Source organism: Dromiciops gliroides, chromosome 1, assembly GCF_019393635.1.
Source record: "Dromiciops gliroides isolate mDroGli1 chromosome 1, mDroGli1.pri, whole genome shotgun sequence".
Taxonomy (NCBI): domain Eukaryota; kingdom Metazoa; phylum Chordata; class Mammalia; order Microbiotheria; family Microbiotheriidae; genus Dromiciops; species Dromiciops gliroides.
This window is the reverse complement of record NC_057861.1, coordinates 637,869,306-637,884,541: the sequence shown is the minus strand read 5'-3', so window position 1 is coordinate 637,884,541 and position 15,236 is coordinate 637,869,306. Positions and strand designations below refer to the sequence as shown.

General features: G+C 46.1%; 1 protein-coding gene and 1 long non-coding RNA gene across 3 annotated transcripts; both read right to left on the bottom strand.

Annotated features, from left to right (window-relative positions):
* Positions 1-2,315: 2,315 nt before the first annotated feature.
* Positions 2,316-10,428, bottom strand: TEDC2 (tubulin epsilon and delta complex 2). 2 transcript variants are annotated; one of them, XM_043975298.1, is made up of 10 exons: positions 10,278-10,428; positions 9,629-9,727; positions 9,130-9,185; positions 8,348-8,858; positions 7,552-7,605; positions 6,007-6,097; positions 5,449-5,578; positions 5,218-5,319; positions 3,571-3,758; positions 2,316-3,073 (listed from the first exon to the last, which is right to left on the bottom strand). In XM_043975298.1, the coding sequence occupies exons 1-10, from the start codon at positions 10,301-10,303 to the stop codon at positions 2,927-2,929; spliced, it is 1,404 nt and encodes a 467-aa protein (XP_043831233.1). In that variant the 5' UTR covers positions 10,304-10,428; the 3' UTR covers positions 2,316-2,926. The 2 variants fall into 2 exon arrangements, with proteins under 2 accessions (XP_043831233.1, XP_043831234.1); XM_043975299.1 differs by having other exon boundaries at positions 8,348-8,849.
* Positions 10,429-13,086: 2,658 nt separating this feature from the next.
* LOC122731588 lies at positions 13,087-14,326 on the bottom strand. The gene is made up of 3 exons (XR_006353606.1): positions 14,209-14,326; positions 13,971-14,068; positions 13,087-13,637 (listed from the first exon to the last, which is right to left on the bottom strand). It is a non-coding gene; the product is annotated as an uncharacterized LOC122731588 (long non-coding RNA).
* Between the last annotated feature and the right edge of the window lie 910 nt (positions 14,327-15,236).

The window sequence follows — 15,236 nt, the reverse complement described above, 5'->3', positions numbered from 1 at the left end:
ATCCATCCCCCACTTTGGCAAGATTCCACCTACTAAGATGCTTCATGGTTTATATATTTCCCCGACAAGGCAACTATTCACTGGAGCCCCTCACAAGCTGAAAATACATTCCATCCATTTGATGAAAATATAAGTACATTACATATGCAGTTATACCGACATACAACTCCCTCCAGTAGTACAATAGTTATACTGCTGGCATACAATTCCCTACAACAGAACATTACATATAGTTTAATGACATATAATTCCTTCCAGTAGAATATTACATATAGTTATACCTATACAATTCCCTCCATCACATTACAAATAAACTACAACATGCAATACAATCCCCTCCAACAGTATATGTAACATATTCAGTTACATTATACCAACACACAATCCTTTCCAACAGTAAGGGTGGGTCTATTTCTCCAGTTTTTTCTTCCTTTCAGAGGTGAATCTCGTTCCTTGAATAGAATGATCTATAATGATCCTTTGTGTACTCAGCTCCCTTCTCGTGTAGAAAGAAAACCAAGTAGAAAGCGTGTGGTCTGCCAAATGAGTTCCCAGACAACTGTGAATAAAGGGCTTTGTGACTGGTAGACATGGGGGATGTTTTGTAAATCCAAGCAGATGGGCAAGAGGGAAACAAATGTTTTAAGGGCAGGAACATAGGGTATGTTGGAAAGAGCCCTGGTGAGTGCAGCCTCAGATTCAAATCCTAGCTGAGATGATAACCTGAATGACTTTGAGGCCATTACTTTCTCTCCAGGGGCTCCTATAAAATGAACCCTAATTTCTACCAAAAAAAGCAAATAGGTGACTAATGCTACAGGCATAAAGCTCAGACATAGGTAATTGATAAAAATATATAAGAACAAGAGCCATTCCCTAATGGATAAGTGGCCAGAGGGTATGAAGAGGCCATTCAAGAGAAAAAAGGCAAACTATTAACAACCATATGAAAAAATGCCCCAGATCCCTGGTAAAAATAAAAATAAAAGTAAATTACAAAATGGAAAATGACAATTGATGAGGAGTGGGAAGACAGGCACACTAATGTATTATTAGTGAAGTTGTGATTTGATCCCATTATGAAAAGCAATTTGGAACTATATACTATAGGGCATATACCTCCAAATAGATAAAAGAAAGAGAGAATGGGCACACATACAAAAATACTTATAGCAGAACTTTTTGTTGTATCAAAGAAAGGTAAACAAAGGTAGTGCCACTGGGAAATTGCTGAACAAATTATGACATGAATGTAATGGAAGATGATCTTGCCATAAGAAATGTTGAAGAGACATTTACTAGCTATGTGACCTTGGGCAAGTCACTTAACCCTCATTGCCCTGCCCCCCCCCATTTTTTTAATTAAAAAAAAATGTTGAAAGGGATAGATTCAGAGAAACCTGAAGAACAATTTGTAAAACGACAAAACATTAAACACCTTAAAAAAAACATAAGAACTCTAATCAAAGCAACAACCATGTTTCCAGAGGACGTAGGAACAAAGTATAAGAGATATTTTTGGATATGGCCACTGTGTCAATCTATTTTGCTTGATGATGCTTATCTTTTACAGTTTTTTTCTTTGTTTTTAATTTGGGAGGTGTGTATGTGTGGAAGGGGAAAAGAGGGAGTAGTGATCATGATGCCAAAAAAAAAAAAAAGAGAGAGGGGTCAATGAAATGTTTTTAATGTGCATAAGAGTCCAGAAGTCCAGAAGGAAGCACAAACAAGCAGGATGATTTTGAAAATAATGAGCTGAATTTATTATATACATTAAAAAAAAGGTTTTGTATACAATTCTCTTTTGAGGTTCTCCTGTGTACAGAAATACTTGATTTTGGGTGTTTAAATTTGGAATAAAAATATATTTAAAAATAAAAGTAAATCCTACAGAACTCCAATCCTACGTAAGGACTAAGTGCAGTTGTGCTGATTTGTACTGAAATCACTGCCATGTTTCAGAGTTAGAAGTCCTGAGTTTGACTCTCATATGCCTTTATTAAATGTTGACAAAACTCATTTCCAAAGCACTTTATGTAAGTGATGCAAATATTATTCTCCCCATTGTGCAGATGAAGAAACTAACCCAGCAAGTAAGGCACAGAGCTGGGACTAGAGCCCAACATATGACCTCATATACCCTTCCATGGCTTCCTCTTGCCCACAGAATCAAGTCCACACCCCTTAGCCAGGCCTTTGAAGCCCCTCCCTCTGGCCCCACCACCTACTCTTCCATCTTTGTTGGCCTCTCTCCAAACTCTCAGTCCTTCCCCTCTCTCCTCCTTTGCTAATTCTGTCCCTTACTGAGAATACTCTCTCACCCTGACCAACTCCCATCTATTCTTTGAGTCCTTAGTCCACCTCCTCTTGGGAGGCTCTCTCAATTGTTCTAGACTGAAGGATGACTGTTGGTGCCTTTCAGTAAATTTCATGATCCCTCTCTTGCCACTGAACCAATGTCTGGTGCTGTGCTGGTCACTCGTGAAGCGGAACACTCCTGAAAGAGCCCTTCAGTCTTTTTTTTCTACTGCTAAGGCCCCTAGTGGTACTATATCCATTTCTAGCCTACTGCCTCTCTCTTCTGGCTTTGATTAGAAGTCCTATGACTTCATACAGCCTTCAGTCCCTCCACATCCTCTCTGCAAGGGGCCACACCCCTGTATGAACAAGGAACCCCTTCCTGTCCTTGGCCTAGGCTCAGTACTTCAGCCCTGGACTAGGCAGAAAGACAGATGGACAAGGAATTGGTGGTGGAGAAGGGTAGAGATCAGCTATGATGCTTAATGTTCCCATATGGTTTTCCAGACTTCCTAAGCAACAGAAAGGAAAGGTCACTGGCTTGTAAATGACAAGGGGCAACAGGAACATAAGTTCAAAGGAGGGAGGGCCCAACTTCGAGTGATGGATGATGGGGCCCATGCTAGGCTCAGACAGATGGTTCATCTCTCACCAGTATGGAGAAGCGCTCCCCAGCTTCACAGAGTTGGCTATGGATAGCACGGTACAGTGCCAACTGAGCTGGGCCAGCAGGGCTCTCAGACTTCACCAGGGGGAGAAGTTCTTCCATCAGAACCTGGGGGTGTCACAGAGAAGAGACTTTCAGAGACAAGGGTTCCAATACACAAACCCCTTATGCCCTGAGTGTCCATACCAGAAAATACCCCTAATCCAGATAAAAAAAAATTAAAAACAACCCAAAATTTAGTGACTGTACCACAAAAATGAAGACACCAGATGTGAACATGTTTCTATCACATACAGGACTCAATAAGAACCCGACAGATTGCACCAGATTCTGATAATGAGTCTTTCTTAGAATCTTGGTGTGGGCCAATGCTGCCAGAAAGAACAAAAGAAGCCACATGCAAAGGATCTCAGCCCACATCTCCAAACTATTTCTTCCTCCATATGAGGAATTCCCACCCTGGACACACATTCTCTGTCTGACCTCCCAGACGCAGAACTATTAAGTGCAGAGGGATGAGAGTTTACAGAAAAGGAGATCAAGGAAGCAGATGGTTGGCTCAGTGGGAATTCTTGCCACCATGTCAGGACAGGACAGGTGTCTACCTTTTCTAGGTGGATCTGCTGCTTCAACATTGCCACTCGGAGCTTGAGGGCTGTCATGGTCTGCAGCTCTTGGACACTGGAGTAGACAAGATGATTACTGGTCTTGCTGGTCCCCTTTCCTCCTAAGCATAGGGTTGAGTTCCAAGTAGAGGTCTCTACAGGCCTAGCCCCCAACCAGTGTTCTTCCGCTGTTATCGGTGGGGAAGGAAGAGAATGGGAGAAAGAAAAGAGGGAATCAGAGCCTCGAACTTCCATCAGCAATATTTGGGACAGTTAGCTCACCCCACTATTAAAGCAAGTAGGCCACTAGCTAATTTTCCCTCCCAAAGCACCAGGGCCGGATGATGACACCTACCGCCCACACTTCCATTGTATGGTGCTTTAAAAGAGGTTGTAAGTTTAGGTGATTTAATTGATCCAGATCTGACTCTGATGATTTTTTTGATGACACCAAAGTAGCCATGATTGACTTTCACTGATTATGGGGCATCTCTGCAGCCAGTTTGGGCAACCTACAGTGAGGGCAGGAGCCCGGCCACCATGGTAGGTCTATCTACTGTACCACCTGAGTAAGCTAGATGGCACAATGGGTAGAGTGCTTGGCCTGGAATCAGAAAAACCAAAGTTCAAATCCAGCCTCAGACACGGACTAGCTGTGTGATCTTGGGCAAGTCTCTAAACATGTCTGTCTTCTGCCTCAGTGTCCTCAACAATCAAATGGTAATCATAAGAGCATCTACCCAACAGGGTTGTTAGGATCAAAAGAGATATTTGTAAAGTGCCTGGCACATGGTAGGCATTAAATCAATGCTTCTTCCCTTCCCCCTTGGGAGCATCCTCCACAGCAAAGAGAGTTAAGTCCTCCATTTCCTGCTGTCTGGTCTGGTGCCACATGCCCCTTTCAGAGTAAGGAATGCCTCCAGGAATGTAGCTAAGGACATGGAGAAGGCAAAGGGCTAGTTCTTCTAATGGAAGCAGAGAAAAGTACTGAGTTACTTAGCACGACCAGACCTGAAAGGAGCCAAGGCGCTACCAGCAGGATAGGAGAGGAACTCTAGCCCCTCGATGGAGCTGATAAGTCAGCAACCAGCAATCCTTTAACAACTGTTAAGAAGCACAAGCACACTAAGACCCAGTATATATCCCTTCCTTCTCTTCAAAGGGACTATGGGTGTGGAGATGATGTCAGACCTAAGTGATCTAATGGTTAGCTTTGCCAAACTTTTATTTTTCCTCTTTTTTATTCTTTGTTACAGGGATGGCTCTCCAGGAGGCAAAAGATATAAAATTATTTTTTAAAAAATACAAACACCATGAGAGCAAGGCATGCCACCTCTGAGCAGCAAATTAGAAACCAGCCTCTAAGGGAATGAGAATCTCAAGTTGAACTTGCCCCTCCTTCCTGGGATGACAGAACTTAACCTCACTCTCGGACACACTGATTGGGACAACTCCACACTCCTACTTGTCCCTGCCAGCCCCCACTAGTCACACCACATCAAAGCCCCAAGAGACCTAGCAGTGCTGTCCATTTCTCCTCTCCGACTAGTCTTGGACTGAAGACCAAGGCTCAGGAGGCAAGACAAAGTAGCCCCTAACGCAGACCTCAGTCCAGCCTGCCTCTGATGCCCTGCCAGGGAGCCTCACCTTCTCGAAGCTCTTGTAGTCTAAGCAAATGCTGGTCCACAGCAGCTTGCAGTGCCTCCAGGCTGACCAGACGGTGGTACTCCTGCTCCCAGCTGAGAGAGGCTGAAGGAGAAGGGAAGGACACAGCTTCCAAAGCCACACCCCCTAGGATCCTCCCAACACCCACTCAGGCTTCCCCTCTCCCCTTCAGCCAAGTAAGGGCCATGCAGCTCTGCTCGCCTTCTTCCTCACCTGTAGAGGCCTCCCCACGTGTGTCCAGCGTCTCTTCCAGATGCTGGGTCAGTAAGTGGCAAGCCTGGTTCAGGCGCTTCACCTCCTCCCGGATCTCAGCAGGACTGATTGCTGGACCAGGCAAGTCAAACTCAGAGCAAGTCAAGGGAAAGTTTTCTTGAGGCTGCTTCTTCCCCTTCATCCCACCCCAGCAGGAAGTGCTTGGGGAAGAGGCAGAGAGTCTTTGGCAGATGGCTAATTTGCCTCCTTCCCCCCAACCTCCCCAAGGTAGCAGTGAGCAATCCACTGGCAAACAGCTTCTAGTGCTTATTGTTCTATGAGGGATGGAGCCCCTCTGGCTCCATTAAGAGCCAGCTGGGGTCTCACATCAGCCCAAGGGAGAGAGTGATATCAGTGGTTATGGCTTTTAGCCAAATCTCCCATTAGCCAAAGAGCTCTTCCCCTTGGCTTCTACTCTCCCTGCCCCAAGCTAAAGAGTCTGGGAGCCGATGGCATTCCCTACCACTCCCCCCAAGCACACACCCCACAGACCAGATACCATGCACCTGGCAAGGATACTGTTGCCTTCATTCTCTCCAGGAAATGGGCTTTGGCAGCAGCCACATCAATATTAGCACTGGACTGGGAGTGCTGGACCTGGGCCCACAGCCTACAATACACACAAATATACAAGAAAATGTTCACAGGGACAGGCATTGACAGCAGCCATGGCAGCAAGGTGGCCCAATGGATAGAATGGCAGGCCTGGAGTCAAGAAGCATCTTCCTGAGTTCAAATCCAGTCTCAGACACTAGCTGTGTGACCCTGGACAAGTCACTTAACCCTGTTTGCCTCAGTTTCCTCATTTGTAAAATGAATTGGAGAAGGAAATGGCAAACCACGTCAGTATCTTTGCCAACAAAACCCCAAAAATGGAATCATGAAGAGTCAGACACAACTGAAATGACTGAACAACACAGGCACAGACAGTGCTAAAACTCAGGTCATTTCAATCAGCCTTTCCTGTTTCTGTTGAGTGCATGGGCAAATATTTAACAAGTAGCTCTCCAAAAATGCATACCATACTTTTAAGTTTAATCTGAATTATTATCCTTAATTCATTAACCTTAATTAATCTCCATCACCTTCTTAAGTCTAGACGATAAGAAATCAAGCCCTAATTTGTAGCCTTTGCTAATTTCTGAGGTGTAAATCCTCACAATTAAAACTTAACGACCAGTTCCACTGAACTGGAACCAGCTGGTTCAAGCAGATTCCTGATTAATGAGAAAGGGCCTAGTTTAGTGCCTCCATTAATAATACTTGGTACCTCTTCTCAGGCACGAGATGTGTTTAGAGCCCAGGGATCCTCTGAGGAAGGAAAAGGGACTAGTTAGAAGAGCTACAGGGCAAGGGAGGGGAGGAATCATCTGCTAGTGGACACAGGGAGTCCACTAAGACTGTACTTTCTGCAATTGTGCCGGCAGTGGCTCAGTCAAAGGACTTGGGCTAAGACAGAAGGCTGAACAATCTGCTCTGGAAATGTTCAGTAAAAAATGCAAGTCAGGTCACAGCAGCACAGGGACTACCAAAGACAGCAGGGTTAAACTCAAATAGAAATGGATCCCTGCTGGCTGCTACTGACCTCAAAACCCATGAAAATTAACATCATCTATGTTGTATTTATTTTGTTAAGCATTTCTCAATTAGGTTTTAATCTAGCATTACAGAGTTTTGGAGGAGTCTGACACCTGTGACCCAAGAGAAGAACAAAAGGAATAGCCCTCCCCCTTCTTAATTAAAGTATCATATTATATTGGTATAGGCAGTCTGGGAAATTCGAGTCCTGGGTTTGAAGTGCCAAGTCTGCCAACAATTCATTGTGGAACCTTAGTCAGTCACTCCCCTTCTCTGGGCTTACTTCCTCTTTCAAAGGACAAAGGAGCTGAAAAGGTCACTGAATAGAAATATTAAGAGGGCATGGGAGTGGGTGTGCCAGGTTCAGATCTTCAGAAGCAAAGGTGCTGGAACTTGGCCTGAGGCTTCTGAGACTCATTGCTCCCCAGCTGGCAGTGGATATCCTTAAGGGGCCTCAAATCTCTCTGCCTTATGAGCAAACCTCACCTGGAATTCCTGGAAGCAATTTTCTTATACAACGGAGGCAGCTGCAGCTGTGTCCTGCAAAAAAAGCAATTACCACTCAGGATTCCCAATTTTCCTCTAGCCAAGAGTAGGGAGAGCAGCCCTATCTCTATCCCTTTAATCCCATCATTAGCGGAACCCTCAGGAGGTAGGGACCCAGTGACCAGGCCACCTTGGCCTATCAAGCTGGTGGCTCCCAACAGCCAGACTACAGAACTAAACAAAGGGCCAAGACTGGCCTAGCTGGGGGGGGGAAGAGGTGTCTTGGTGGCAGGAAGCCAGTGCCTGTATTACCTGGCAACTTCATAGCTAGAGCCACTGAAGCAAGGCAAAACTCAACTGGAGACACAGTCCTTAGGGTAGTAAGGGTTCAGCTTCATTGGAGCCAAGGTAGATCTCATGGTTGGATCTAGGTGACCTGAAGATAATGGCTCAGAGCCTGGCACCTCTGGATCTAGCTAATTTCTGCTTTAGGCTATGTGGGAAAAGGGGGGAGATACCCCAAAAGGATCCTCTTGGATTTACAGGCAGTCTAGGGCACTTGGAAGGTACTCAGTACAGGACTAGGCCTGGGAATTATGGTCTTCCAGAGTCCTTGTTAACCTTTACATGGAGTCCAAAGGTATGTTTCAACTTTTTCTCCAGAGCTGTGCTCCCCCTTCCTTCTGTGGGCCCCAAAGAAGGTCTAAGTCAAATAGGCAAAAGTCTGTAAAACTAATCAAGTTCAGCCACCTTTGCCAAAACCTCAATCATGCATTGCAGGGTTCAGGAAACCTACCCCTTCTCCTTGAGTGTGAAGGCCTCAGGCTTGAGGCCTGGTTGGGTCTTTCCTTGTTCTGGTCCAGGGCTGGGCCCAGTAGCACCTGCTTCTTTTAAGACTGAAACGGGGGTGGAGATTGGGAGCCCTGGGACCTGGCCCTGGGAAGGCAGAGGGCAGAGCTGAGCTGGCCCCCTGATGGGTGCTAAGTTATCTGGGGGCTTGGCACGTGTGAGAGCATTTCCTGGGGCCCTACCCCTATGGGAGGAGGCTGTGGCAGGCTTTTTCACCCGACTGCTGGACTTGTGAGAGGTAGCTGGAGGCTTGGCTGGAACACAGGCTTTTGGATTTGAAGTTCTGGGCCTGGCCCCAGGGCCTGCTTGTGCAGTGACCAGAGGAGGAGCAGCTTTTTCGCTCTCCTCTGACTGGACACGGGAAACACCTTTCCGGACCCGAAGGGCTTTATCCAGGGCCTGGGTCAATAGCTCCAATTCCTTGAGGTCCTTGGGAGGTGGTTCACATGCTGTGAAAACTAGAAGTCAGGGAAGAGTTCTCCCTAAGTCCACCCTCACTCAACCCCTCCCCTCAATCTAACCTGCTCCCCACTTCTAATGCCTGCAGACTTAGACTGTTCGAAAGAAGCAATCTGTCTTTCCCATTTAAATTGTTGCTTTCCAGGAATGGCCCAAGTTCATTAGCAGCTAGGCCAATTGAGGCTGCTCTCCCCTATCCAACTACCCAGATCAGTGGCCACACTCCCTCTACTCAGCGCCCAGAGGGGAGAGGCCCAGACCAAAGCTCACCAGGTTTAGTCTTCGTGCTCCGGGCTGGCTCAGGGCTTAGGGGAGAGGGCACTTCCCTGGGAAGAAGAGGAGACAGAATAAGATACATAATACCTCACTATTAACAGTTGATAGAGTCTTCTGTACAACCACCCTGTGAAGTGGCTGCTATAAGAATTATTCTCACCATTTTGACATGCAAGGAGTATATGATTTGCTTAGCATATCTAGAGTTAAAACTTGAATCCAGGTCTTGTTGTATAAGATTAGTGACCAGATTCTGAAGACACACACACACACAAAAAACACTTCTTGTTCCCTTCCCTTCCTAGAAACAAGTCTATCACTGGAGAAGGCTCAGCATGGTAATGAAAAGCTGGTTGGATTTGGAGTGGGATTTGGGTTTGAGTACCACCTCAGCTATTTACAGAGGACCCCAGCTCAGCTGGGATGTGGGCAGAGCTGGGGGCTGGCTGCTGAGAATTAGACCCAGGCCAACCACCCCCTTGCCCAGTCATACCAGGGTTGAAGCAACACTCGGCAGCGGGCAATTGATTGTTCCAACTCCTTCTCCTTCTTCTGACAGGCTGCCAGGGCTCCTTGGAGCTCAGCCACCAGCCTGGAAATACACCACCCCCCCAAGTCCCCACCCCCAGCAGAAGTTCAGCTGGCAGCTCCCCACAAGGGCCACTTCTCTCCCCCCAGTTCCTCCCTTTCATTACTCCCAGTTCCCTGCCCCTCCTTGTCCTCCCTATGCCTCCCCCTTTTCTCTACACCCTCCTCCCCCTCCCTTTCCCCCCTTTCTGTTTCCCCTCTCCCATTTCCCTCCTCTTCCTCTCTCCCTCCCATAGTTTCCCCCAGTTCACCTCCCCTTCCCCATTTCTCCCACGCTTCTTTCCCCTTCCTCCTCCCCCTTTTCCCTCTCAACCCCCCTTCCACCCCCCGCCTTCCTCTTTCCCTCCCTCGGGTCCAGTCTTCCCCAGCCTCCTCCCCCCTCCTCCTCCCCCCTCCCCCCCCCACCCCCCACCCCCGCCTGCTCGCCCTGGAAGGTTCGGGGGTTGCCACAACGTAGTCAGAACGTCATCAGTACCAAGGGCCGCGGCCCGCTGAGCCCCAAAACCCCGACGAAGGCGTGCACGGCGGTGTGTATCCAAAGCGGGGACCCTTACCTGTGGGAGCAGGCTGCAGGCAGCATGGCGGCTGCGCTGGGGGGGCGGGAGCTGCAGCCGCAACTGACCCGCAAACACACACCTGGAGCCGGGAATCGGCGGGAAAAACACCGCGGTCCCGGCGGAGCCCCGCCCCCGCCTCCTGGCTCCGCCCCCGCCAGGTCCTGCTGCCGAGCTGGTGCTAGCTGGGGCTCCAAACCCCGGACCGGGGCGGGGCGGGGCGGGCGGGAAATGGCGCGAGCTAGCAGGCTGGGGATCAGAGCCCAGAGGCAGCGATATGGCGGGGATCTCGGGAGTCAGGGGCGCCAGCCAGCCCCAACAGTCAGCCCAGTCTTCTACACCCCTACCAGGACTTGGCTCAAGCCCACCGGCACCCCCCCCCCGGGTGGGGGGGGGGAGAATGACCTTAACCTTAATAGCTCTTGATATTATCCTCAACGACTCAATCTCCCTCATATCTAATCAGTTGCTAAATTTTATCATTTCTATTTCCGCAATATCTATCAACAAATACTTATTAAGTACCTACTATGTAACAGACACCATGATAAGCATTGGGAATACAAAGAAAGGCAAAAAACCAAAAACAACCCTCTGCTCTCAAAAAGCTTATAGTCTAATGAGTGAGAGGACATGCAAATAGGTATGTAGACATGATATATATAAGAAAGATTAGAGATATTCATTAGAGAAGACACTAAGATTAAAAAGTACTGGGGGCAGTGGATAAAGCACCAGCCCTGGATTCAGGAGGACCTGAGTTCAAATTCAGCCTCAGACACTTGACATTTACTAGCTTGTGACCCTGGGCAAGTCACTTAACCCTCATTGCCCTGCCAAAAAAAAAAGACGTACTGGGAAAGGCTTCTTGTGTAAGGTGGGGCTTTAGCTGAGGCTTGAAGGAAGCCAGGGAAGCTAGGAAGCCACGATAAGGAGGGAGAGAGTTCCAGGCTTGGGGCACAACCAGTGAAAATACCCAGGGTTGATCATTGGAAAAATATAATTTAAAAAAGGTTTGGAAATTTAAAAAAACACAAAGAAACTACTGGGGCAGCTAGGTGGTGCAGTGGATAAAGCACTGGCCCTGGATTCAGGAAGACCTGAGTTCAAATGTGGCCTCAGACACTTGACACTTATTAGCTGTGTGACCCTGGGCAAGTTACTTAACCCTCACTGCCCTGCCAAAAAAAAAAATTAAATTAAAAAATAAAATAAATACCCTGGATTGAGGGATGGATCTGTCCCCTTCTCTCTATTCACATGGTCACTACCCTAATTCAGGCACCTCTCAACTGGAGTATTGCAATATTCTGCTCATTGGTTTCCTCACCTCAGGTCTAACTCCAATCTATCCTTCAAAGAATTGTTAAAGTGATTTTTCCAAAGCACAGATTTGATTGTGTCAGTCCCTGATAATAAATTCCCATGGCTCCCTGTTGCCTTTAGGATTAAGTATAAATTCCTCCACTTGACCTTTCACAACCTGCCCCAAACCTAACATTTCTAAGCTTGCTATACATAATTCAGCTTCCTTCATTCTATGCTATGGACAGATTGGCTTTCTTTTTGGTTCTCAGATACAACACTGCCTCTCCTATCTCTGTGTCTTTTCATTGGCTCTTTCCCATGTCTGTTGATTCAGAACTAGGTGGATGGACAAACTCAAAGAGTAGTTATTAATGGTTGAACATCAGTGTGGTAAGTAGTCTCCTGTGGAGTACCCTGGAGATCTGCATTTGACCCTGTGCTGAATAACATTTTTATCAATGCTTAAATAAAGACATAGATGACATGCTCATCAAATTTGTAGATGACACAAAATGAGAGAAATTGGTGATACACTGGATGATAGAATCCAAAAGGATCTTGACTGGCATTGAGATGAGTCTAATTAGATGAGAATGACATGGTTGACCAGCAGTTTTGAGAAAGATCTGGTGGTTTCAGTGGACTGCAAGCTCAATATGAGTCAACAGTATGATATGACAGACCCAAAAGCTAGCATATTCTTGGGTTACATTAAGAGGGGAATCACTCCCAGGAAGAGAGGTGAAAGTCCCATTGTGCTTTGGCTTCATCAGACTTTATGTGGAGTAATGTGTTCCATTCTGGGCACCTCAATTTAAGAAAGACATTGGTTGGCACAGAAGAATTCCAGGAAACTCATGATAGAAGAGGATCTCCAAATCCAAGGGAAAAAAAAAAAAACTGCAGAGTATAGATGCTGAATGAACCATACTATTTCTTTTGTTTTTGATGCTGTTTTTTTCTATTTTGAGGTTTTTCATCATTGCTCTGATTTTTTCTCTTATAACGTGACTAATGCAGAAATAGGATTAATGTTATTATGTGTGTGTATATATATATATATATATATATATATATATATATATATAACCTATATCAGATTACCTGCTGTTTAGGGGAGGGGGAAGGGAGGGGAGGGAGGGAGAAAAATCTGAAATTGTAAAGCTTGTATAAACAAAAGTTGAGAACTATCTTTACGTGTAACGGAAAAAAATAAAATACTTTATTAATTAAAAAAAATGTTTATCCATAGAGATTGTCATGATGTAAGGTCAGGCCAATCAGAAAAAAGACAAACTTATAGGGCTTGAGATTTTTCTCTGTCATCTTGCTAGCTGTTATAAAAGACTGTTAGCCCTCACTCAGGGTCATTGGTCATTGAGACAGTTGACTGACCCAATTTATTGTGGCTATTGTTAGCCTAACAAATAAATTGATCATGCTCAAAAATGTGTCTCTCAATTTACTTTAATTTTCAAATGTAACAGAATTCTCTCCCAAATTTTATACAGGTGTGCAAATAGGTATATTAGTCAAGAATTGTTCATATTCTGTTGTTCACATTTATTTATTGTTATTAATAAAATCCATTAAAAAAAAAAGACATTGGTAAGGTAGAGAATAGTCATAGGAGGGCAACCAAGATGATAAAAGGCCTGGACTCAAGAAGATTCTTCAAGTATTTGAAGGGCTGCCAAGTAGACTTGACTAGACTCGTTCAGTCCAAGGGGCAAAACCAGGAACAATGGATTTGGGCATGATGCAGGAAAAACTTTTAAACAATTAGTGCTATCCCAAAGTGGGATGGGCTGCTTGGAGAGCTGGTGAACTTCCTGTCCTTGGATGTTTTCAAGCAGGCAGGTTACTTGTTATATATGTTAGAGAAAGGATTCCTTTCATGGATGAGTTGGACTAGATGGTGGCTGAGGACCCTTCCAACTCTCACATTCTGTGACTATGATTCTGTAAATTCATACCCTTCTCCTCTGCTGCTTTGTCCAGAAGATTCCAGGCCCAGACTCAGCAATGACCAATGGTGGCTATTTGGATGGTCTGTCCTTCCCAGGAAAAAAAGGGGAGGAGAAAATACCATGCTTAAGAGAACTAGGAATGTTGGGGGAGTTATGCCCTATTAGTCTGGCAGATGTACATATACATACACACACATGCATGGACACACACATGCACATGTGCACACTATTACAAGATGATATGCACCACTTCCAGTCCATAATGAATAAATAGTTGAAAGACTTCAGATGAGGACTAAAGGGAATCTCTGATGGCCATGCTAGCCTGGATTGGGATAACTGTGGAAGTGGGGTAAGGGGAAATGATGCAATTTCCAATGTAGCATTTGGGGTGGGGGTGGAGCCCAGGCCTCACCTCAGCCATGTAAAACTGGAGCATGACCAAGAAGTTGGAGCGTGAGTCAAGAGCCATCCACCAGCAGCTGTGGGTTTGGCTTCCCAACCAAAGGATCCCTGAGGAGAAAATCAATCAACAATCCACAAGGGTGCTTCTAAAAGAGAACAGGCAGAAAGCCCACATGGAGAGGAGGAAGGGCACTGCCAACGGAGCAGAAGGATGCCAGCTGGCTGGCTTCACTCCCTCTACCACTCACCTGTCCCCTGATGTTAGCTGAATTAAGTGCTCAGGGCTAGTGGCCAATGAAGCAGGGCTCTCCTTGCTCACTTGTGGCAAAGCTGTTCACAGGATCCTAGAGCACAGGGTCTAGAGCTGCAAGAGACCCCAGAAGACATCTAGTCCAATCCCCTCATTTTACAAATGGCTCAAGGAAGTGAAGTGACTTGCTCAAGAACACACATGAAAGACATTTCCTAGGCAAAATCAGAACCTTAGAGCCTAGGCTACCCAGTTCCCCAGGAACCTGAGGTCATTTAAGTTGGTCACAGCTGACAGTGTCAAGGGAAATGGCCTAATGGTTCAAGAGTGTTCCGTCAAGGAAACATTTTGTTTCTTGAATTTCTTACCCAACCAGAAGATCAGAAGAAGACTGAGGTTTAGCTTTCCTCTTCGTGGTCAGCCATCTGTTAAGGGCTAAAATTCTAGCAAGTCTGTCTAAAATATCTAATGAGTGGTCGCCAATAAATTATAAGCTTCAGCAAGAGTTAGACTTTTAAGCATTTATTAAGGAGAATAAGAATTTGGTAAAGAGAGAGAGAAAGGCCTAGATTTCTATCTATTAAAGGGAGAGCACATTTTTAGCTCCCTTCTCCGCCAGCGTCCTCAGGAAAAAAAGCGAGACTGAGCGCCAGTCTCTTCCTTCCTCCTCCCACTAGCCCGCGTCACTTCCTGACTCCTGGTCTTGCCCTCAAAGACCTTCCCTTCATGGGCAGAACTCTTCTACAGTAAGTATCCAGCAGGTGGCGTTATTCCAATCGTTACAAGAGGCTCCCAGACGCTGATGCAAAAGTGATAGTGAATCAAGAGGACCCAACTGTGTGCCTGGGCCCCCCCCCCCTTTTTTTTTGGTGAGGCAATTGGGGTTAAGTGACTTGCCCAGGGTCACACAGCTAGTGTTAAGTGTCTGAGGCCGGATTTGAACACAGGTCCTCCTGAATCCAGGGCTGGTGCTCTATCCACTGTGCCACCTAGCTGCCCCCTGGGCCCCTTTTAAGAGCACTTGGG

Bases quoted from the DNA above. Each gene is read 5' to 3' on its own strand.
- TEDC2 (XM_043975298.1), bottom strand. From the start codon at position 10,303: ATGCTGCCTGCAGCCTGCTCCCACAG. The intron at 5,320-5,448 runs GTGAGGAAGAAG...CTTCTCCTTCAG, and splicing joins ACGTGGGGAGGCCTCTACAG to CCTCTCTCAGCTGGGAGCAG. The intron at 3,074-3,570 runs GTAGACACCTGT...TGACACCCCCAG, and splicing joins AGCAGATCCACCTAGAAAAG to GTTCTGATGGAAGAACTTCT.